The 25247-nt window shown below is 33.5% G+C and overlaps 4 protein-coding genes across 4 annotated transcripts; 1 reads left to right on the top strand and 3 right to left on the bottom strand.

The window, feature by feature from the left end:
• Positions 1-5884: 5884 nt before the first annotated feature.
• Positions 5885-8380, top strand: LOG8 (Putative lysine decarboxylase family protein). The gene is made up of 7 exons (XM_016308347.3): positions 5885-6266; positions 6560-6657; positions 6751-6781; positions 7013-7112; positions 7262-7332; positions 7439-7582; positions 8091-8380. The coding sequence occupies exons 1-7, from the start codon at positions 6153-6155 to the stop codon at positions 8181-8183; spliced, it is 651 nt and encodes a 216-aa protein (XP_016163833.1). The 5' UTR covers positions 5885-6152; the 3' UTR covers positions 8184-8380.
• A 4464-nt stretch (positions 8381-12844) lies between these two features.
• LOC107606302 (putative magnesium transporter NIPA9) lies at positions 12845-16278 on the bottom strand. Its single transcript, XM_016308346.3, has 9 exons — positions 16042-16278; positions 15642-15740; positions 15121-15250; positions 14878-14966; positions 14605-14661; positions 14221-14279; positions 13908-14028; positions 13576-13724; positions 12845-13292 (listed from the first exon to the last, which is right to left on the bottom strand). The coding sequence occupies exons 1-9, from the start codon at positions 16150-16152 to the stop codon at positions 13091-13093; spliced, it is 1017 nt and encodes a 338-aa protein (XP_016163832.1). The 5' UTR covers positions 16153-16278; the 3' UTR covers positions 12845-13090.
• Positions 16279-19008: 2730 nt separating this feature from the next.
• On the bottom strand, positions 19009-19696 carry LOC107606301 (uncharacterized). The gene has a single exon (XM_016308345.3). The coding sequence runs from the start codon at positions 19499-19501 to the stop codon at positions 19157-19159; it is 345 nt and encodes a 114-aa protein (XP_016163831.1). The 5' UTR covers positions 19502-19696; the 3' UTR covers positions 19009-19156.
• A 1946-nt stretch (positions 19697-21642) lies between these two features.
• On the bottom strand, positions 21643-24859 carry LOC107606300 (eukaryotic initiation factor 4A-10). The gene is made up of 5 exons (XM_016308344.3): positions 24569-24859; positions 24030-24106; positions 23609-23715; positions 23056-23486; positions 21643-22586 (listed from the first exon to the last, which is right to left on the bottom strand). Exons 2-5 carry the CDS (start codon positions 24095-24097, stop codon positions 21951-21953), a joined length of 1242 nt encoding a protein of 413 aa, XP_016163830.1. The 5' UTR covers positions 24098-24106; positions 24569-24859; the 3' UTR covers positions 21643-21950.
• Positions 24860-25247: the final 388 nt, after the last annotated feature.

Raw genomic sequence — 25247 nt, 5'->3', positions numbered from 1 at the left:
TCGAAAACGGTTCAATAAGCACAGCAAAGTTGAAACGTAGCCGAATAAAATAATGAAAAACGAGAGACATAAAATCCCATTAAAGGTCAAGGACGGCAACATTTCCATAGGAATCTAATCAAAGTCGAGATTACTTAACAAAAAGTTTTTCAGAAGTCACAGTCAAACTATCTTAGAAAAGTTTTTCAAAAGCTTTATGAAACTAAGGTATAGAAAAGGGTTTTTCGAAAAGCCTTAAACCATTTAAAGTTTCAGGTAAAACAAAACATCACCACGCAAATAATAAAGTAACCATGTTTTGTTAAAGGCCCTATCCAAAAAGGACCAAATAAACAAAAGTTGTTGTTTATGATCCTATTAAGGATCAAATGTCACCAGCCATCAACACAAATATAACAAAAAAATAAATATAAAGAGTTCATAAAAAGACCCACAAGCCGGGCCCTAATTAGCTTCAAATCATTGGGGACCAAAAAGGGGGTTGGAGTCGTCGGTAGGAGAAGAGGTCGGTTCGGCCGCAGAAGCTGGAGGGGTCGGAGGGATCTCTTCGGCATCATGAGGAGCAGCGGAAGAAGTCGACATATCAGCCTCACGAGGAGGAGATTCAATGATGCGTTGTCCCGCCGTCTTCAACTCGGAATCAGTCTCAGGACGAGGAGGAGAAACTATTTCTCCATTAACAACTACCTTGTCGGGGTGGAGAGGAGATAGGTCCAAGTCGAGAGCAATAACTCCGACTTGCTGCTTCAGCACCCTAAACACCTCCTTGGTACCTTCAAAAATGGAGTCCTCCAAGTCCTGATGGCTCCTCCGAAGCTGCTCAACCTCCTTTTTGTAATCAAGATTGGCCGAAAAGATCCTAACATAGTTCTGTTCGGCCTTCTCCTTCAAACCCTCAACCATCACACACTGGCCCATCAATTTTTTCTCCCTCTCCCGGGTCCAGGCCAACTCTTCCTTTAGCCTATCATTATCCTCCTGCAGCCTTTTTTCCTCCTCCTGATACATGACAATCCTCCCTTGAAGGTCCTCCAAAGATTTTTGAGTAGTGCTCAACGGGGTTTTGTCAAAAATATCAAACAGGGAGGTACAGACCCCATTGATGACAAGTTATCTTAGGCTAGTTTCACAAGCCTTTTCAGTCATTTTTACTTAGTTTTCATGTATTTCTTAGGCAATAAGTAAGTGTTTTTTTTTTTTTTTTGAATGCAAAGCTCAACACAGTAAGGTGGAGCAAACATGGTTATCCAACAAGACAAATAAAATAAAAATAAAACTAAAATTTAGACAGCTGGGAACTAGAGCAACTCCACAAGGCCGATCCCCAAGTCATCTCCGGCATAGCCATCAACAACACAAAGGATCCACACAACTCCACTCATTAGCGCTAAGGAACGTCATGTTGATAACTTCTTCAACGCCTTTGCTGGTATTCTGAAAAATCCTCCTATTTCTTTCCAGCCAGATGTTCCAAAGGATTGCACAGAAGCACCTCAACCGCTGCCTTTGGTTCTCCTTACTCCGCGGTTCCTCTGTCCAGCTCAAAAAGTGCTCTTTCAGCGTCCCCGGAAAAGACCATTGTCTGCCAAAAGCTGATATCCAAGCATTCCACACCTGCCACGCAAAGGTACAACCTAGAAACAAGTGATGTACATGTTCCACATCATTATTACATAATACACAGACATTATCTTCCTGGGTGATGATACCAAACCGGCTTAGCCTTTCCTTAGTATTCACTCGGTCTATCAGCACAAACCAAGCAAAAAGCTCAACTCTCGGTGGCACCAGACCTTTCCAAATACTCTTAGTAAAGCTGAAACTAGTTATCGCCTGTGGTAGTATTTCCTCCTGCCATACCTGCACAAATGAGTTAGTTGAAAAAACACCTTGCCTATCATATTTCCATACCACCCTATCCTCTCTGTTTTGTACTAGCCTCACCGGTCTCAAAACCTCATGCAACTGGTCTAGAAGTTTCAATTCCCATTGGAAGAGCTCACGCCTCCAATGGAAATTCCAAATCCACTCTAATCCATCCCAAAACCCACACACCCCGATAACAGATCCCTCCTGGTTTGAAACAGAGAAGAGCCTCGGGAATCGATCTTTTAGAGTTCCACCGAGAAGCCACACATCCTCCCAGAACCGAGTCCGTTGCCCATCACCCACCTCCATTGACAAACCTGTGACCATCTTATCCCGAAGCTGTTGATTCGTGAAACTTACTTGGCATATATCCCTCCATGGACCTCCTCGTGTAGGTAATACTTGAGTTGAGAGGAGTTCATTTGAGTTCAGATTATGACACGAACACACTACCTTCTTCCATAGTGGGCAATCTTCCTTAGCAAAGCGCCACCACCATTTAAACAACAGAGCAGTGTTCCGAATCAAAGCGTCCCCCACTCCCAACCCACCTAACTTCTTAGGAGCCTGCACCACTTCCCATCTTACCAGAGCCATACCATTTCGACCATCTTCCTTACACCACAAGAACCTTCTTTGCAAAGATATCAACTTCTCAGCAACTCCCTTCGGCATCTTGAACAGACTCAAGTAATACACCGGCAAGCTGTTTAAAACGAATTTGATAAGCACCAATTTTCCAGCTTTATTTAACACTTTAGCTTTCCACATACTGAGCTTCTCCTCCACTTTATCAATGATAGGCTTCCAGGTCTTCACCAACCTCGGATTTGCACCTAACGGGATTCCAAGGTATTTGACAGGAAGAGTGTCTCGCTTACATTCCAACAAGTTGCACATACGTTGGGCCCACTGCTCATTGCAATTGATTGGAATCAAGCTGGACTTATCGAAGTTGATACTAAGCCCTGACATCAACTCAAAGCACCTCAGCATCCTCTTGTAATTCCTAATAGACTCCTCTTTTGGTGGGCAGAAAAGAATAGTATCATCTGCAAATTGGAAGTGTGACAATTCTATACTGTCCCTGCCCACTAGCAGTGGCGATATCCGTCCGTTCCTAATAGCCTCCCCAATCATGCGATGCAGTACATCCACAACTAGAACAAACAAGAAGGGGGAAAGGGGGTCACCTTGTCTCAAGCCTCTTTCCATCTTGAACGGTTTAGAAGGCGATCCGTTCATCAGAACCGACATGGAAGTGTTTGAATAAGTAAGTGTTTGAATAAGAATTTTATGATTATCTTGATTCAATCAAACATTGTTAATTTTATGCATTATGATGAGATTTATGCAAGATTTATTTTATTTTTATGAAATGATGCAAATCTTATGATTTTGACAAGGCTTTGATTGTACATGTTTAATTGATGGCAGGTGAAGAGAGAAAAAGAAAAAGCATATAAAACAAAAAATTAATATAAATTAAATTAAAATTTATTTATTTATTTCAATTAAATTAAATAATAAATATAATTAATTAATTATAATTAATATAATCAAATAAAATATCAAATAATTTAATACTTATCCTAGTTAAATTAAATAAAGAAAATACCTTTAAATATATACTATATAAATTAAGCTATTAATTAAAAAAATTGATTTTAATAATAAATAATAATTATTGAGCTACAACAGGTTACGGCATCCGTATCCCTAAATTGGACACGTACTACACATATGTCCCGCAAAAGTTTTTATAGGTGGAAGATCCATACCCTTTCAATGTCCATGCCCAGGTTGGGCGCCTGCTTCTTTACGTAATCTTTATTTATTATTATTTTTTTAAAATTAGTATTAAGATTCGAATATGCAATCTTTAAATGAATATAAAAAAATATGAAAAATTAATAAAATATTTATATAATATGTACAATGGAGGTTTAAGGAGTATTAAAGATATAATCATTAGTATTATTTTTTTCATCAGTTGAAACATTTGGAATGAGTGGTATCATGACATGGTATTAGAGCTTTAGATCCGAAAGATCAAGAATTCGATCATTGGTGGTGAATCCAAAAATCAGTTTAAGTTTATTATCCTTAGTACTCAAATAATTATTCTAAATAGTATGGAGAATATTCATTTTATAATTCAATAACCCATTATACACATTATATAAATAGTTCATTATCTTTTTAACAAGATTCAAAAAAAATTATGTCATTTGAACTGTCTGTTTGGCTTAAGTAAACTTTATTTTATTATTAGACAATAAAGCACGTACATATTTTCTATTCACAATATGCAACCAACAACCACAAAACGTCACTACTAGCTGAAACAAGATAACATTAAATTTATAGAAACATGCATTATAGTAAGAGTTTTTATCATTATCAAAATTTAATATTAAAATTTTTATTTGACTTCTTTTAGTTAAGTATCAATAGATTTTAAGTCAGCAGGAAACACATTGCCGTTAATTTAATAAATAAGAAGTATCAATAAATTTATATTCTCAGATATGAGTAAATTAATTCTTTCATTTTTGCATATTTAAATGTTAAATTTTTTTAATAAATAAATTTATTAGTATTCTAAATTTTTATAAGTAAAAGTAATAATATATTTATTTTTTATAAATATAAAATTAATTTTGTTGAACTTTTATAAATAAAAATGATAATTTACTCTTTGAAAACCCAAATAATAGAATTTAATGTAAATAATCATTGTGGGAGCGTGAGGCACTCATGCACAGAGAAGAAGGGGGCAAGTCTGGTTCGTCCACTTGAAATATAAAGAAATATATTATAAGTTAGTGTAATTGAATAAAGCTAATGTATTGATTATTGAATGGCGGGGTCGCATAGATTAAGCCAAATAAATTCAAACAAATGGGGCAATAGCTAAACGTAGAAAACACATATTCAAATTTTCATTAAGGAAACAAAGACATTGTTCTGCATGGAAGCAAATCAAAGTTTGTTCTGTTAAAAAATTAATTTGGTTTGTGCACATAAATAATTATATTATATTATTTTAAAAAATAAAAACTAATATTTAAATTAGTCTTTAAAATTATATTTGTACTTTAATATGATTCTCAAAGTTTAAATTTACTTAATTTGGTTTTCTAACTTGACATTAGTATGACTCGCGTTAGTCTCAAATAACAGTTACACTGGACTTTTTCTTTGTGATAATTGAAACTTTTTAATTTAATTTATTTCTTAAAAACTTTTTAAAACTCTTAAGTGAAATTAGGATTAAAATTTTAAAGATTTCTTAAAAAATAAATTGAAATAAAAAATTTCAATTAACACATTATTAGATAGCTATTAAAGAGTTTAATATGGTGGCTCTCAGCTCATTTTAACACGTCGTTAATCATTTTATAATGAAAATAAGGTGAAAGACTAATGTGAATTAAGAATGTTAAATTTTAGACTAAATTAAATAAATCAAAACCTTATGAATGAGACTCAAATATGAGTATACTTTAGAGACTAAGTTAAATATTAACTCAAAAAATAATATTCTTATTATAATATACGCACTAAAAGTTATTATTTGTATAAAATATATATTAAAATATAAAATATTTAATAAAAATATATAAAATAATATATATTTATATATAAATATATAATAATTAATTTAGTAATTATTTTTATGTGCAATAACATTTTTGAAAAAAAAATAAATTCTTAACAAAAAAAATTTACATAAATTATCATTTGTACCCATAAAAGATACATATGCTGACAAAATGTACCCATATAAAAATAAAACGACAATTATAATCACGGAAGATGGCTTTCGTGTGCCAAGAGTATCCAAATATTGGTTACACAATTTGGCATATGAAAACTATCTTTCGTAGATACAATTGTCATTTTATTTTTATATGGATACATTTATCAGCATTTGTACCTTTCATGTAATTTATTCAAAAAATTTGGAATATTTGAGGGCTATAAATGGGTATGGGGCATGTATAGAGCCGACAAAAAGAAAAGACGTAGGATTAGAAGGAAATAGAAGATGAGTGTCTCACTATCATCGATTTCTCGTATAGGATCAACGCATTTATTTTGATTGCTCTTAAATTTGTTATTAAACTAAACCATTATAATCTTAATCTGTGATAAAGGCTACTTTTTTATTCTGTTTTTTATATTCCTCCTTATTTTCGTTTTTCGTTCGTTCCTCCAATGGTTTTGGGCTTCAAACTTTGAATTTGAAAAAACCACGAAGAAAGTATCGATTTTGAATGGAGGAAGGGTACCCCACAAGCAAGTTTAAGAGGGTGTGTGTCTTCTGCGGCAGCAACTCCGGCAACCGTGAAGTCTTCAGCGACGCTGCGATTCAATTAGGCAATGAACTGGTACACCATTTTCTCTTATTCTATTCCCCAATGTGGCAAGTTCTCTGTTTTCCATTCTTTTCCGTTTAATGCATACCATGTGTTTGTCGTTTAGAAACCGTTGTATTCTTTCAATGCTGATATGCAGCAAAGAGCACTTTTTTTCTTTTATGCTATTTTGGGGTAGGTTTGTAGTCACATGTCTGTTTTTCTTTATATAAGCTAACAACTTTTTATAGATGCATTTATTGCTCTGCACGGGAACAGTGGTATGTATAAACTTTTATGCATTTATTGATGTGAATTAATTACAGGTTAAGCGGAATATAGACTTGGTGTATGGTGGGGGCAGTGTTGGATTAATGGGCTTAATATCTCAGAGGGTGTATGATGGAGGATGCCATGTTCTAGGGTATGCCTAAAAGAACTTCCTTTTGTAGTGTTTGTTATTGCTTCTTTAGCTGTGTAGTTTCACTGATATGTTCTCACATTGTCTCATACACAGGATCATTCCAAAAGCTTTAATGCCTCTTGAGGTATTTGTTTTATTTTTTCTGTCCATATACATTTACTTAATCAAGTTTAATACTTGTTTATTTCATTGGGATTTTTATGGTGATTATTTGATTGCCATTTATTAAAGCTAAGCCTTTTCCAAAGACTTAGTTTAGGAATTTCTCTTCTTGCTTTGTGGCAGGACTGGTGAAATTTGGTGGGTTGTGATAATTGTTAGTTTCTTTGTAAGTTGTTGTTGGTTAATTTGACAGATATCAGGTGAAACAGTGGGTGAAGTAAGAATTGTTTCTGATATGCATGAGCGTAAAGCTGCAATGTCTCAAGAAGCTGATGCATTTGTTGCTCTCCCTGGTAGCTAGTTACCTTAACCTCTACAAGTCTTTTAAAAAATAATTGATGGTTATATGTATTATTGTTTGTGAATGCTACTAGAGGTGTTCTTAAATATGCTTAAACTTGCTTTATTTTTGGTGTTTTGGATTATCTTACTAACTACTTAGGAGGATATGGAACCATGGAAGAGCTGTTGGAAATGATAACTTGGGCCCAACTTGGGATTCATAAAAAACCGGTGAGCTATCTTGATTTTTTGTACACAGCTAGCTTATTGTTTTTCATTGTATAGTATAAAAAATCCTTAGTATATTAATCAAATTTTTAACTTGATATCTTCACAGGTTGGTCTACTGAATGTTGATGGTTACTATAACTGTTTGCTTGCACTATTTGACAATGGTGTTAAAGAAGGATTCATTAAGCCGGGTGCGCGAAATATAGTTGTTTCTGCTCCATCAGCCAAAGAACTTATGATGAAGATGGAGGTGTAACTTCAACTTGCCAATTTTCAAAGGATGCATTAGATATGTATACATGCAAATTTGCATTCAAATTTTTTAAATGAATCTGACTCATCTTTGTTGCTTGGTAGATCATATTAGGACATGATAATAATTTGCAGTCAATTTGGTTTTGTTTTGTTTAAGTGTTGTCATTCAATGCCTAAATAAAGCTTTCACATATGACTCTTGGCATATATTCTCATGCATTGTCAAAAAAAATAAAAGACTGTACCATATTTGTTGATTGGGACATGGCTTCTTTTTCTTCCCCAAACACTTTGCCGTGTGTTTGTTGTCAATTTGGACTTTGATGCTCTTGTGTTGGCACTTTCAAACATGAATAATAGGCTTATTGGACATTTGGGTTTTTCAGAATCTCCAAATGAGTTCAGTGTTTTTTTTTTTAAAAAAAAAGAAAAGAAAAATTAGGACATTAGAAATGTTCAATATATATTGCTAACTCTCTCCTATTTTTTTTTTCCTTTTTCAGCAATATACTCCTTCACATGAGCATGTTGCCCCTCATGAGAGCTGGGAGATGAAGCAATTAGGTAATTATCCAGGACAAGAAAACTCAGAGTGAAAGGTTTAATCATTGTTATTAATGATGGAAGCTGTAAAGGGTTTTTCTCCAAAATTGATTTGTGATGTGATTCTTCATCATTTAAGGTGTATACAACAGGTTGTGTAGATGGGGCCATAAATATTACTATGTTACTATATGCACTAATTTGGTTTCTATAAACCCCCTCTATCTTCTGGAGAACTTTTTATTTTTAATATTGGAGTAGTAGTGGTGTTTTTTTAAAATGTGGATTGTTGGAGTGTTATACTCAAATGTGGAATCGTGTAACTAGAGAAGTAGAAATTGGACCGTCCGATTTATTAGAGGTATAGAAATCGGACCGTCCGATTTCTAGAGGTACACAAATCGGACCCTGGATGCCGAAGGCGTCCTTGGGGTGATCTCGTAGTTCCTACGGGGTGGAGACGATGGGGTCGGTCCATGGATTTTCTTTCCTTTTGCCGCATTTTGTTCAAAGGGTTGAAGGGAGATAGTGCATCAAGTTGTTCGCAAGGGCCAACTTGATCCTCTTCCCCAGGATTCCAGATGAGGAAACCCTAGGAGAGCTGCCGACTCCAACTACCGTCCATGTACGATCCCTACTAGATCTGACCAACTACCCATCCTACCTCCTCTACGTTCTTGACAGCCCATTTTTGTCTCAGTAGAGTCTTTCAGTGGCACGGTCCGATTTGTGTTAAAAAAAATTTAAAAATTTGAAGTACAGAAATTGGACCCTCCAATTTCTATACTTTTCACAGTTTTAAAAAACACCAAAAATTATAATGTTAAGATATATCACCACTTATACTTCCATAACAAAAAAAATTAGCCTCTTCTGGAGTGCTAGTATGTGTCTGCTTTTGCACCTTTGCATCATTTACTTATTGAATGGTCAATGGAATTATGAATCACTACTGTGACATAGTCTTATCTGATTTTTTACCTCACTCATTAAAGGCAAAAGTACTTTAAAATTGAAAGAGATGATAAGCATTTCTTGAGCAGAATGTCACTTGTGCGATGCAGGGTGGCTCCACTATGTAGTGCCTTAATTAGACAAGATAGTTGAATTGAGGACAGCCTAGACTTTTTATTCCAACCTTCAGACTTTTATAATTTCATTTCAGGTGCCATCAAGAGGGAATTTAAAGCTTATTCTCTTTTTTCCTTTTTTTAACTAATTTAGTTCAAGTGTCATTTCAAGGGTGAACGCCTTTCAAAAATTTTAATTTAAAACTTTAGGATAATTCTAAATTACGTAATAAATTATTTTTCTACTTTTTTCCCCCTACTGATCTAATACTATGCACAGGGGAAAACTGTGCAATTTGATTGAACAATCTCCTATATGGAGTTCAGAAAAAAAAAAAAGAAACACATACATGGTGTGGGTGTGACAAGATATGGGACCAGTGTGCAATCAATCCTCTATGACTCTAATATATCATGAACAAATCATACTAAGTGTATTTCAAAAATTAATTACTAAATTAACCACATGTATAGATTATCATTATATACAACAAAATATTATCCTACTATATAGAATCGGCTATACGGATCAAATGACGCTATTAAGTCTTATCATGTATTATATCTACAATAAGATTATTAACAAATATATTTTTTTTGATCACCTCATATATGATCTTTTTAAGTTTTTCTTTTACCATTCGCCATCTATTCACTTTTTATCTCATCTACCTTTTTAACTGGGTATTTTATTTATCTTTTTTCTACATGTATAAACCACTAGAGATGAGATTCTACTATTTTTTTTACAATAAGCATTACTCTCACTTCTCTCTTATATTTTTATTCTTTATTTTGTTCATATGTGAATGGCCGCTCATCTATTTTAGCATCCTCGTCTTTGCTACACTTATGTTTATGGTAACCCTTTGCCGCCCAAAATTCTGTTTTATACAATATAGTCGGTCTAATATCATGGAATAAGATTTTCCTTTAAGTTTTTAAAGGTACTTTTTGTCGCATATAAAATTAGACGCATTTCACTATTTTAACCAGTCTGTTTATATCCGACGTTTTACATTCTTTTCAATTTCTCTATTATTCTTTATAGATTACATGTTAAAATAAAAAAATACATATTAAAAATAAATTAAATAATACAGATTTATACAAATATTTATTTGGTGATTAATTTTTTTGTATAGACATACTATTCTTATTATGAACTTATCCAAAGTGCTAGATTTGCTGGTCCATTAGTTATAATTGAATCTTACAATATGTAGAAACAATTGACCAGTTTAAGCAGAAACAATTGTTGGTCTAGTGGTTAGCTCACCAGTCCGCCTTGTGTATGCAGCAACCCATTGACCAACGACAAACCCTTAAATAGAGCTCAGTACCGCAGCAGATTAATCACATGCCGAGTTGGGAGATACGAGAAACCAAAAGATATATATATATATACGCAGAAAGAATTACTTGGCATGGGCATGTTTGAGAATTGAGAGGGGTAACTGCATGCATGGGACATGGATTCTCAAGGTTACGGTTGTTTCCATCTGATCAGTAGTCATTCCATAACAATTACTTGGCTCTTCCACCGTTGTCTTTTCCAGGTCCCAAGGGGTAATAATAACAAAACAATATTATATGACCAATAAAATTGATTATTATTTATTAAAAAAAATACTAGATAAACAAATTATTTTTGTAATCAAATTCATTTAGAATTTTTTTTCTTCTTATGTCTTTTCCTTTCTTTTTTCTTCTTCAACTAAATTTATAGTTATCAATTTTTAAGCTATTGGACTAACTTGATTGATCTTAATTATCAAGTAATTTAATCATGTGGCATCATCGATATATTAATATTTACTATTTAGCCAATTTTAAATTTGGATAAAGTACTAAATTGGTCCCTACGTTTGGACGTAATTTTGTTTTGGTCTTTAAAGTTTAAAATGTCCTATTTGAATCCAAAAAAGTTTCATTTAGTTTTAATGTAGTCCTACCGTGAGGTCAAAGTTAAATAATTAACGGAATATCCTACATAACAACAGTACAAGAATAAGATCGATAATCTAGAGAACAAGTACAAGCTTCAGAGACACAATATCAACCGTGATGCATCAATAGATTTATTTATCATTCTCTTTAGTTCTATAGAAAATATTTCATTTCAATTGCAAGAAGAATGATAAATAAATGTATTGATACATCCATGGTTGATTTTGTGCCTTTGTTCTCCAAATTGTCGACCTTGTCCTTATACTGCTGTCATGTTCCATTATTTATTTAACTTTGACCTCACAGTGGGATTACATTGAAACTAAATGAAACTTTTTTGAATTCAAATAGAACACTTTAAACCTTAAAGACAAAATAAGATTACGTTCAAACGTAGGAAACTAATTTAGTATTTTACTCTTTAAATTTTAAACTCTAAATTTTAAAAGTGTTAATGGCTAATATTGACCAAAAAAAATATTAGACTCTGACATTACAGGTAATGATATACAAAAAGACAAATTCTTTGGTATCTATAAATTTGATATTGAATTTGCCGAACTTACCTTTAATGATAAATTTTAAATATTTTAAAATTATTTATTTTTATATTTTTTAAATTAAATATTAATATTTGTCCTTTTTTAATAAATTAAACAACTATATATAAACACCATAACAAGCACTGTACAAAAATATGGCCGAAGAGTGTCACTTCCATAACCATAACATGGGGCCTTACTGCCAGTTACCATTGGCCCAGGTCACGACTCACGAGTGATGATGACTCTGTGGTTGCTTCAGTAACCAGTAGTATGAGGTTGTTTTTGCACTATGGACTTTTTCTCACTACAAGTGGTTCCCGAGTCCCTAGTCTCTGTCATGGTGGACCAAGTGATTTGCTTTCTTCACAGTGGAGAAAATGCTATGGCTTCCTTCTTCTTAGGGTGGTTCTTCTTAGGGTGGTAATATGTACTCTACCTGCGGGTACCCAACCCGATCCCACCCGTTAGGATAGGGTTGCCAATCTGATCCGCAACGGGTAGGGTAGGATGCGGGTAGGGTTCTCGTGCGGGTTGAGTTTCAACCCTATCCGACCAACCCGCACTTTATATATATTTATATTATATATTTATATAAAAATATGTTTTAAATGGATGTTTAATCGAAGACCTCTCACTAAATGCAAAAGATCCTTAGTCACTAAAAGAAAATCATTAATTGATATTTTAATATATTTTTTTTACATAAAAATCAGTTCTATTTTAAATTATCACCAAATTATATAATAATGTTGTATATTTTTTGTAACCCGGGAATAGGGTCGGATACCCGCGGGTTAAGAGCGAGTAGAGTTAGGGTTGGAATATTCTCAACCCGCGGATAGAGTTATATTTTAGTATCCTTAAGTCTAAGAGACCCAATATCTTAGTATCCTAGTCTTCGCTCGAAATTAATAAGGTATTGAAGCATCTTTTCTTTTTTATATATAGGGTTATATAAAGATGAGACTCCCCAAGTCAATAATAAAAAACATTGGGAGTTCGTTCTCTCACTTTGACTTTGAAGAATGAAGAGAGTTCATGTAAGCTATTCAATTGGGCCTTTCATAGCACGATGGAATTTTCTTTCTTCTTTTCTCAATGGCGTGTTTGTTTTCTCTTTTTTATTTCTTTAAATTGCTATTAGTTGTGACGGCTTTCTTGGCTATGCATATACAATATTTGAGTAAAATTAACACAAGGTGACATGAGAAAATCAACGAACAACTCTACCTTAAATTGCGTTAGCTAGAAGGAATGATCCTTGAAAATTCATGCCCTCTGATGAAAGAACCAACTATACACAAAATCAACCTACCAAGCCAACCCCAACCTCCCATCTTTCTTTTTTTTTCTTGTTGGGAATGGATGAAGGATCATTTTCCAGCTAACTTCAAATCAAGCTTTTTCTTTTGAAGTTGATGATAGTAAATGATTCAACGTTGCTGCTTGAACGACAGCAGTCGGGCTTGGTTCCTTGATATGGGATGTCCCGGCTCTTCGAGTGCCATAATTCTTAACACGGCGCGAAGGAACTCTAAGAAATCTCACCAGCCTTTTTGAACCCACAAGTAAAACCACGCCAACAATGATAAGCAGCCTGCAGCAAAATGTTTCGGATTAACTTGCTTCTGGCTTAAGATCATGAATATTCACATATTGGGAGAAATAAGAAATACAAGATTATTGATAAGTTCTCTATGTAAAGTTATTCAACCTAAACAGAAAAGAAACTTGGACAAGAGATTAACTGAAACAAGAAGTGCTTGTAATAAACAATAAAACTAATGTTAGTTCTAGCAAATGAAATGACGAACTCTCAAAGACCTTGGAATGTAAGGGGAAAAAAAGCACAAAGCAATAAGGCAGACAACTTATATTACCATCCAAGAAGAAGTGCGAAACGAGCTTTTGGGGCTGAAGGGAGTCGCTCGCCTAAAGCAAGCATCCCAGCAAGTACACCAGTCAAAATTGATGCCACAGCTGCACATGTAGAAACTATAATAGCCCTCCCATGCTTTAGGCCGCGTGTCTACATGGTGAATAAAATAAATACAGTGATGCAAATCTGAAAATGGCAATGCAGCACTTAGACATGTGTCTAGACATTTTGACTGAAATTAACACTCATAGGTTGAATTCAAATGTCAATTAAGCTTAAAGTGTGTAAGCATTTTGCACAAAGTAGATGGCACAAAAGATATCTTCAGCATACCTGGTAGAATAAGCCTGCACCACTAAAGAATACACTGATGATGATGCACATAGGAACCAACAGGCTGGGGAAACCTTGCTCCAGGAATAAAAATCCCATCTTTGAAATTACAGAAGCCATCCTGCATTTAAAGGGTTTACAATGATCAAGTTGTATTTGCTAGCATAACGTAGTAACCCCCAATAGAAACTAACAATTCTAATTGAAACCAAGTCTAGACTTCACTAATGAAAATTTCAAGATATTTTAGATTCTTACTATCACCATTATTCTCTAAAAAGTAACAGTATAAACAGAAGGGAAGTAACAGTACCCAAACAGAATTCCAGATTCCAAGCCATATATGATTTCCTCAACAACATCATATTCCATCTGTAAGAATTAAGAATGTAAAGTCATGCATGGGTAAAAATGACAACAAAGATATTTAAATCACCAAAGGGATAGAAGAGGTTATTTTTGATAAAATATCAATTGTAGAAGAGTTCAACATTGTTATCTAAATTAGTAAGTGACTAAATCAAATACTTTGTCTAATGAGGCAATATATGATCTGGATGTCAATGTTTCTCACACTAATATTGCATCAAAATTAAGTTCTATAAAAATAAAGGAAAAAAAAACATGTGAATTTGAAGCTTCTAGAAATGAAAAAGGTAAATTTAAAAGGTAATATCATGATGACAAAATAAATTACCATCTCTTGTTCTCTGCGATGACGTTTGCATATACGAAGCCATGCATTAAGTAGTATCTGCATAAGTGTTTCCAACAATTAACATAACGACTCTATTTGGAAGCTAGTAATATTACTTTGTTGCGCAGACATCGTAACAAAAATGCATTTGGAATTTCCAACATACTACAATAATGCCGTCTTGCTGGCTTCGAGGAAATTCAGTGCTTAGTGGAAAAATCATTTCAAACACAAATGTTAAAAATAAGATGATGCATAAGGCAGGGTACCTACAAACAAGATGAAAACGACAAATGCCAGCCACGGTACACATAAAATGGATAGAGCAGCAGCCTCTTGCTCCTCACCTCCAGCACCAACTCCTAAATTTTGAAGAGCATATCATAGTTAAAATATTGGACATGAATCACATGTGATAAAACAAAACATTTGATGAATTGAATCCATTAACTGATAGCAAACTTAATTTTATCAGCATATGGATAACATAAATGAGGAATTTGAAACTTACATTACCTATTGTGCCAAAACCTGCCAAGGTAATGCCAACCCAATCAACAATATTCATGACTTCCTTAAGATAAAAATGAGAAAAGATTGAAAGAATGGCCAGTCCACTGCCAGAAACTGGTTGGATAACAGAGACCTATTTGGGAAAACACCACCATATTTTATCAACTTGAGGAACCTCAGAACAGGATTAATAAGAGCATGCATTATACATGTTAGAATATAATTAGGATAAATTAGGATTAATTAGTATTATTTAGTATATCTGAATAGGATATTACGTCTTTATTATTACGATTCTCTTAGTACCTATAAATACCCTTTCATATTGTGTCTTTCATATTGTGTCGAGACAATTTGAATAGACAACTTGATTGTACTAAATAATACTAATTGATCCTAATTGATCCTAATTATATTCTAACAATACACAACAGTATGGCAATAAGAAATAACCCCCTGAAATTCAGAGTCATGCTTTCAATTGAAGAAAACTTCTCTTATAGGTATTGGTATTTTTCACTTACAGGAGCTAGAGAAAGTGCCCTTAACATCAACAGTGCCCCAATTATGTCCATAAGAAAACCTATCAACCAGGTTTTGTTTGAAGCATATGCCTTTATGACCTGCAAAAGCCGAAGAGCAATGTTAATCGCTTTTAATCAGTGACTCCCTGTGGTTGCATAAGCTTGCATGAAAATTTAAACAAAAAAAAAAGGATCTTGAAATTCAATTCTCTCTGTTCAAGTTTTCAGTTTCACCATTCCAAAAGAAACTAACAACGCAAAATTGTAATGTTTTCGAGCTACGGCGAATTGAGAGAGAGAGAAACAAATGTGCATGCAAATGTTTGAAATGATATTGGTAATGAAAAAGAAAAGAGAAGAAAAAAAGGTGAAATTTTTGAAAGGGAAGAAAGAAAGGGACCTTGAGCTTGAAAGAGAGAGGGGGGAGAATGAGTGTGCCCTTCTTCTGAAGGATCTTGCCGACGTTGTTGCCGGCGGTGGCAACCACCGTCAAAACGATAGATTCCCACATCTCTCTTCTTCAGCCCTTTTGCCCCTTTTCCTTTCTCTGCTCTCTGCAAAGTGCAAACCTCTCTCTGCTTCGCTTTGTTTCACAGCGCTTTCTTCCATTGACTTGCCTTATTAATTCATGGATTTCATTTAATTACATTTTTTAAATGGTGAAAACTCACTTGAAATCGACTTTAGGTAAAGTTGATATTTGAGAGTCGTTAGACGAAAATTTAATTAAATTAATTAAATTATCTGACTGTTCTCAGATATAACTTAACGTGAAGTCAACTGCACCTGAATTTCCATCCTTTTAAATATAATATAGATGTGAATATGAAATTATGAATATAGATATACATTTAATTATGTTTTTAGTCCCTATTCCTATTCGTATCAAAATGGATGCTTTTAATTTTTTCCTCTTATTGTTGTAAAATACAATTTTTTTTAAAAAATTTAAAAAATGAGTGGAAAAAATATTAAATATATAAAATCATACTTAACAATATTAATTGAAATAAAAAATTAAAAAGATTTATTTCCTATTTGAATAATCAAAATTTGGTAATTACATTTGATTTTTTCCTTTTTAAAAAAATTGTTTATTAAAGAAAAAATAAACTGGTTGAATTACATTTGTCATTCACATTTAATATATATAGAATATTGTTATATTATTAGTAAAATTTATTATTTTTTTAATATTAACTAATTTTAAATTTTAAATATTAAATTTTAAATTCTGATGGTATAAAAATAAGATATTAATCTAATAGAATTTATTTTTAAAAATTTTACATAGAATTTATTAAGATTTTTAAAAATTTTAACAGGTAAGGGGCGTGTTATAACACGTGGTAGCATCTTGGCCAACATGTGGGGGCGTGTTGGACACATGGCAACATATTAGCCAACACGTGGGGAGCGTGTTGAAACACGTGGGGGGTGCTAAATGATTTCCACAATACTGTAATACACTTCAAATATCAATATTCAACCAAAATACCATCTCTATTTCTATATTAAAAATAATTTCTACAAATTAGATTAGATTTTTTTAAAATTAAAAGTTTTAGTCATAATATATCTTCTTTTCAAATTAGAGATACAAAAGCTTTAAAGTTCATTTTTTGTCAAAAAAAATAAAATTGGGTTTAGGATATAATACCATAATTAGTTTTCAGTGAAAATAATTTTTTTTATTTTATTCCAAAATAAATCTGTTAAATGTAGGACAAAATAAATAAGTTTTTTTTTTAAATAAAATCTTTTTTATTTATTTGTTTATTCTAAGAAAATAGAAAAAAAAATGTATTTTTTTTGACAAAAAATGAACTTTATCTATGTCTTATCTATTAAACACAATTTTATATCTTTGTATTTCTGTTTTAGTATATGTTAATAAACGCGGCCTTATTTCTATAATTTTGAGTGACGAGGCACACAAAGTCACAAACTTTAGCCTCAAAGTGGCCATGACATTTTTGCTTATTTGGTAAGGACTAAAGAAATGGTGGGATTTATAAGTGCTGTTCCGCTATTTTCTTGAATAAAATATTTTTTTGTAAAAAAAAATAAAGAAATGGTCTTATTTACATTATCATTTATCTTGCCTATTTATGTTGTATTCTGTCCCATCCCATTGCTTACTAGTTACTTCTATATTTTTAAGATGGAACAGAAGTCTAGATTCCCTTAACAACAATACAAATGATTAATAATTAAGTGGAATCAGAATCACGGTATTGGTACAAATAGAAAAGAATAGTTTTTTGAGTTCAACTCTGTTTCATGAACTAGAAACACATTCTAAATAGAAAATTATTACTATTTTGATTTCATTGTATGACAAGCATTTTATAAACACCACAAGATGTCTTTTGAAAGTTGTCTCTCAAATATAATACAATTTATTTAACTGAAAGCAAAACCTGCCTAAATATTAGGATGTACATGGCCGGGTGAAACCGAATTTAATGTGATCTAGACCCGACTCAAAATATATACAGGGCCTATTTATTGGACTCGAACCCGGCCCTAGACCCGATGAAACCTATATACTTTCGGCCACGATTATACCGGATAAAAACCGGGTCGTTAACATTATATTACCTTGATACCTTCTTCTAAGCTAGCATGTGAAAATATCCAAATTTCCAAGACTCCAACCATTATTTGACATGGTAAAATTCACTTAGAAAAGTATAACAAGAACCAACTCTTCTCTAAAATTAAAGCATAATCATAATCAATACTAATATTGTCTAATAACACCAAATATTTAAATCAATATAAATAACACAATATTATGCAATAGTCTAAAATTTTATGCATTTTAAACATAAAATATTAACTTATAGTCTTATAATAACTAATAACACAAAATATTAAGGTTTACAATACTTAAATTCCACATAAGAATAGCCATCATCTATCACTAATAATACAAAATATTAATTATGTATGATGACCGGGCCGACTTCGGGTGACCCGAGCCATAACCCAGACCCGACCCAAAATAATGACCGGATCTATTTTTGAGACCCTTACCCGACCCTAAACCCGATAAAATCACACAAAAATAGCCCATAAATTGTTCGGAGCCGGGCCGAGTCTTCGGCCCGGACCGAGCCATGCACACCCCTACTAAATATGCATTCAATAGGTCAATTTCATAAGGTGAAGCACATTCTGGAAACCACGTTGAGCCAATGGTAAAAACTAACAAGAGTCAAAAGCCATAATCGGAAAGTAGAAACAGAATTAAGAAGGTTACAGATTACAGAACACTTCAATAAATGGAAAGATATATTCTGATCCCTCAGGATCCAACATGATTTAACAGTCTATCTAACATATCAACAAAAGCTTTGACTAACTCAAGAAAACCGATCATAACCCATTATTAATTAGTGATGAATGATGATTAATCTGAAAGTTCTTACAACAAACTTAAAATTTGTATACAGAACTTTAAGCAACACAAACAATAGGACAAAGTAATTAACATTTAACAGTAGTACCTACCAACCATAAACAACCTTGGAGTACTTGTTCTTAAGCCACCTAAAACTGTTTCTGAGGGAACGTTTGACTTTTCCTTCCACAGAATACATCTTATAGCTAGCAACCCTCTTCTTCCTCTGAAGTTCAGGATCACCAAAGCTCCAAGACTTGGAAATAGAACCTGAAATGCTTTTCCCTTTCTTCAGCTTCAAGTCCCTATTATTAACACCACCTTGAGTTTGAACATATGAAACACTATAGCTCCTGAAATCATGAGGAAGAGGTCTAGGTGCACCATAGTAGCTATCTATCTGCATCCTTTCCCCATTTGCATAGGATCTTGATCTCTGAAACTCCCCCATTAAAATTCTGCAGGAGGATTGAAGAAAGGTTTGTTTTTTTTTATCTCTTGATGAAAGACCAAGACTTTATGGAACCCAAAAAATGTTATCATAATTTTGAGGAACAGTGGTTATGTGGGGTCCAATGAAGACTAGAGGAGCTGGTCTTCTATGTCGATGGCTGCAAGCAAAGTTTTAACTTTGAATTTTATTCTAGATTTTTATGTGCTGCTAATTCCATACATTGTTATTGAAATAAGCTTAGAAAGAAAAAAATGTGACAGATAATTAAAAATAAATAATTCAATCAAATTGAATAATAAACAATTCTTGGCGTGTATAGTGGGGAACCATTATTGTTGAATGGGGAAGCTTTTAAAATTCTTGAGGATTTTTCTTTTTTGACTTAGACAAAAGGTGTATTTTTGAGACTATGGACAAGGATTCCGAATATAGGACAACCTTTCTGTCACGAATTTCGAGCCTTTTTCACAGGCTCAAGACAATAAACAACCGTAAAAGTCTTCTTTAACGGGTCCGGTTTTCAATCATCATAGTTTTTTACTTTTTTTTAGTGAAACAACTAAGAAAGTAGTTTTTGGTTGCCCACGGTATCCTCCGACCCGACAGGTTAAGGATTTATCCGTCGCGGATTGGAGTTCCATTTAAAGGTTTGCAGCTGGCCAATGGGTTACTGCATGCATAAGGCGGGATTTAAACCCCCGACACTTATTAAGAAAGTAAGCACCCATCAAACCAACTTGAGTTCATCTCCCATGGTGTGTTTGAGAAGGAGATTGAAAGATACAGATTAAAAGACAAAAATCGAGAGATAAAAATTAAATTAAATTTTTATATTATGTTTGGTATAAAATATATTGAATTGAGTTATTTCTCAGTATTATATTTAGTTTAATCGATACTGAGAGATAGATTTAAAATTTGAAAAGTTAATTGAGTATTTTCAATAAAAAATGTTACTAAAATTTTAGTTTTGGTTTCTAGAAATTTCAATCTTTGTATCAGCGACTAAAATTTTAATTTTAATATTTGATCACCAAACACAATAATCAATATTCTATCCTATTCCGTCCTATTCCTAGTTCCGAAAAACAAATACAACCTAATTGACTTAAATAAATTTATAATTTCCTTTAAATATTCGTTTTTTTCTTTTAAATCTTATAAAAAAAATTTTGGTTTCGGTACAATAAAATTTAAAAATTTACTTTATTAACTGCAGTAAATTTAATGTACTGTATTAGTGTATTGTCGCGTTAGTATTCAATCTATTACATTAACATTTAACAAAATAAACTAACGAAAAATATTATAATAAAAATATTTTAAATTTAACTGGACCCAAAAAAAAAAAATTATAGAGATAAAAAATATTTAAATTATTCTAATTTTATTAAATAAGAGTAAAATTATTATCATAATCAGAGGACAAAATTTCAAACTTTAATACTACACATTCAAATTTTTTGTTAATGGTTTAATTCAGGATGCTAGGACAGGGCGGTTTGCATTCACCAAACGAGGCTTAAATGTGCTTACCTTATTATATAGTTGACACTTGACAATTATTATCATAAGTTCATAATCATAATGATCGTTACGCTATTAATTAATCACGTCCAGGCTGTGGTCTTAGACCACAGAATGGTTCTAATTTCTAACTATTAAGAGTTAACACATGCCAGCATGAACTGTATTTTGAGGTACTGAGACAGAAACTGAGAGACTGAAATTTAGTATCGTATTTGTTAGTTCAGAAACTAGTATTAAAATTTCTGTCTGTCTCTAAAATTTCAGTATTTCAGTACTTCCAAAAAGTAGGGACACAGGAGACTGAAATTTTTAGAGATTGAGACTGAAACTTTAATAACATTTTATACCTAAAATACTTTCATTTCAATTAATTAATTTCAATTTTACCCTTTGTACAAATTAAATTAGAATTTTATTCTTGTCTCAATTCCTGTCTCCCATTTTGCACCAAATAGATACTGAGATTTATTTCAATTCTTGTCTCTTAGTCTCTGTCTCTCAGTCTCAGTTTTTCCGTCTCTGTCTCTCTACCAAACACTACCTTAAGTGATTAAGGTATAGATTACTGATTTTCACACTAATGAGAAAATCCAAATAGCAGGTATAAATGATAAAAGGCTATAAAAGCAGGACATTTCCAATATAAAATTAGAAAATTTCAACTTTACACAACCATCCCTCATATGTTTAAACAAAACTTATATGAACAGAATTACAGAATATTCAAATCCAATAAGGCTAACACCAGATATACAAATAAAACCCCAACAAAAATTTTGCAACACAAGCCAAAACTAGGAAGAATGCTCATTTCTCTTCAAATCTTGCTACAAAAGAAGGGGCCCTAGATCATGAAAAACTAAGTAAAGACTGCAGCATCCATACTGAAAGCAAAACTGATGAAGCATTAATCAAATCACAGGAGATCAGCAACATTGGCTGGAAGCTCCTCAACCACCACATTGTAAAACTTTTGTATGTCAAGCAGCATCCTTTCAACCTCCCTTGTCACAAAATTGATGGCAACACCCTTTCTTCCAAACCGACCGCTACGACCAATCCTATGGAGATAGTTCTCTGGCTGTGTAGGAAGGTCGTAATTAATCACAAGTGAGACTTGCTGAACATCAATACCACGGGCCAAAAGATCTGTGGTAATGAGAACGCGAGAGGACCCGGAACGGAATTCTCTCATGATGATATCTCTTGTATTCTGGTCCATATCTCCATGGGTGGCCGAAACAGTGTGATCACGGCTGCGCATCTTGTCTGTCAACCAATCTACCTTGCGTCTGGTGTTGACAAAGATAACACTCTGGGTAATGGCCAGAGTTTCGTAAAGATCACAAAGTGTCTCAAGCTTCCATTCCTCCTTCTCAACATTGACAAAAAATTGCTTGATACCCTCCAAGGTGAGCTCATCACGTTTCACAAGAATCCTCACAGGCTTATTCATAAATTTTCTTGTGATCTCCAAGGCTTCCGGAGGCATTGTGGCAGAGAAAAGCCCGACCTGTATCTTAGGTGGCAGGAGCTGAAAAATATCATAGATCTGGATGGGAGGAAAAGGGAAAAGAAAGGTAACATTCAGAAAAAACTTTGAGGGGAAAAAAAAAGTTAAATACAACTTAAAAGTACTTAATATGTTTCCTATTGGACATGCAGATAATACCAGTGCAGTGCTAACCAAAACATATAATTCTTAAAATGGAATTTGGCAAGCAATAGATCTTCTCATCCATGAAAACATGAAACAAATAGGAAAATTAGTTTCAAATAACAATACTGGCTGAAAGTTTTCATCATTTGGCAGATAAAAGGATGATACATGAAAGAAAAGGGAAGCAAAGACACTGAAAGGCAGTAACAATGTTTCAGCAGCCACCTCATTACAGCAAAAAAATGTGGCAATAATACAAATAAAATCACTGAATAGTATTCTTATGACAAAATCTTCCTCTGCAACATCATATCGATAGAACAAAGCAATTAAAGAGAGCATCATATGAAAGTAAGTGAACCTGATCCTTGAAACCTTTAGAGAGCATCTCATCTGCCTCATCTAACACAAACATTCTAATGCTATCAGGGCGCAAATACTGTCTTCGCAGCATGTCAAATACACGACCAGGGGTACCAACTACAACATGGACACCACTCTCAAGGATACGTTTATCTTCACGAACGAGGGTCCCACCCACACAAGTATGAACCTTAACCCCAAGATAGTCACCTAGTGCTCGCATGACCTTCTCAATTTGTTGTGCAAGTTCACGAGTTGGAGCAAGAACCAGAGCCTGGCATTCAACAAAGCTGTAATCAAGCTGCTGCAAGATACCAGAGCAAAACGTAGCAGTTTTTCCAGTTCCAGATTGTGCTTGCTGAATTACATCAAGTCCCCTGATGAAAGGCACAATCCCCCTTTGCTGAATTGCAGAGGGCTTCTCAAAACCTTTCCAGAAGTTGCACAATATCATCAAGAATGCACAGATCCACATAAATAGAAAGCAATACAAACTAGCATTCGCAAGCAGAGTTTAGAATTAAATTACACTAATGCAATAATCTACATACCATATGCATAAATACCCCTTAGAAGGTTCTCCTGCAATCCCATAGCATCGAAGCTGTCATAGACTTCGTCATAAGATGTAAAGAATTCCTGTCCATCATCTCCTAGTCTGGCCCATCAACATACCAAACCGAGAATGAGCACATAAATATGGCCATCGCAATAATGCATTACTTATAACAACAATAACGAGACTATGAAGAAACTCTCATAATGAGGAGTGCTAGGGTGCCAGCACTTTTGTTAAATTCTGGCCAGCACTTAACCACATAAAAAAGAAATTGAATGATTCTACACCATTAGATGCAATCTCACACCATTAAAAACATCATTGATGGCTAATTAATGGCTAAAAACCACAAAATCTGCTGGCCCCCTAGACTTTCTCATCTAAGTATCTGGCAAAAGAAACAAACAACATACAACTCATTCATCTTAGCATCAAATTGACGAGCATCAAATTGTGATCCTTCTGGTGCCAACTCCGCCATGATTGCAAACTAGAAAGAAAAATATACATAATACATTAGCTCATTTTGCATAATTTGGAAATTAAGATATCAAAAATACTTCATGAATTCTAATATGCCAACCACAGTGCACAACATAACTACACTAATCTGGAAACTATAGAGAAAATGAATAACCTAACTAACCAAAACGGTAATCCGATAATCAATGAGAAAAAATCTGCCACAAAATAAAGCTGGAAGAAACAACTCAAAAAAGCTATATTAGCTGAGTGTTACTTTAATCGAGGTTAATATTAAGTTATAAAATGTAAAAATCTAGGGAAAAAAAAAATTAACGCAGAGTGAGAACTGCCACAACATAAATTGATCTGAGCAAAGAGAGATGGAAATCTGTAACAGAAACTAGAAATTGATGAGATGTGAAGTGTAGCAGCAGTGAGATGCAGCTTTTAAATTGCAATAAATCATAATTAAGTTCAAAGTTGAAACCTTTTGAGGGTGAAGATGGAGGTTCGGATAATGAAATAGCAACTAGTGAAGAAAAAGAGTGTGTGTTGGGATTTGAAGAAATGGTTGGATCTTATCTTGAAGGATGGTGGTGTTGGCAACGAAACGACGGCGTAGAACACAGAAACGCAGCTGCTGCTGAGTGAGTGGTAAGAGAAAATCAGAATAAGTTGAGGCGTTTCGTTGTTTGGAGGGAAAGAAATAGAGAGAAGGGGAGGGAGAGACAGAAGCCGGAGTAAAAGTTGAATTTCTCTTTCTCTTTTTGTCTTGCTTGGAGGACAAGAAATTGAAAAAGAACAAAATTGAATAATCATTTTTCTTTTTTTTTTTTTCCTTTTTTTTTGGGAGTGAAGTGTGAGATATAAAAAATAATTATCCTAATCATTAAAATTAGTTATTAGTATATAATATGCACTTTTTAATTTTATTATGGAGGTGAGGATGGGGTAGGACCCTGTCATGGAGTTCAGGTGTGCTTTACATGCATGTGGTGTCAGCAAAAGAGAAATCGAACCATGCGGGTGGGAGAGGCCTTGTCAGACGGTCCGATTTACTCCAATAACACGATTTCTAAAAAAAATTAACTATACATAGAACACGAATGGTCCGATTTGCTTTATCGAAGATTCAAAATTTCTCTACTTACAACTCGGACCCTCCG

Source organism: Arachis ipaensis, chromosome B7 (assembly GCF_059453495.1).
Source record: "Arachis ipaensis isolate K30076 ecotype BB chromosome B7, ASM5945349v1, whole genome shotgun sequence".
NCBI lineage: Eukaryota > Viridiplantae > Streptophyta > Magnoliopsida > Fabales > Fabaceae > Arachis > Arachis ipaensis.
Note: the sequence above shows the minus strand (reverse complement) of the source record. Positions and strands in the feature narration are given on the sequence as shown.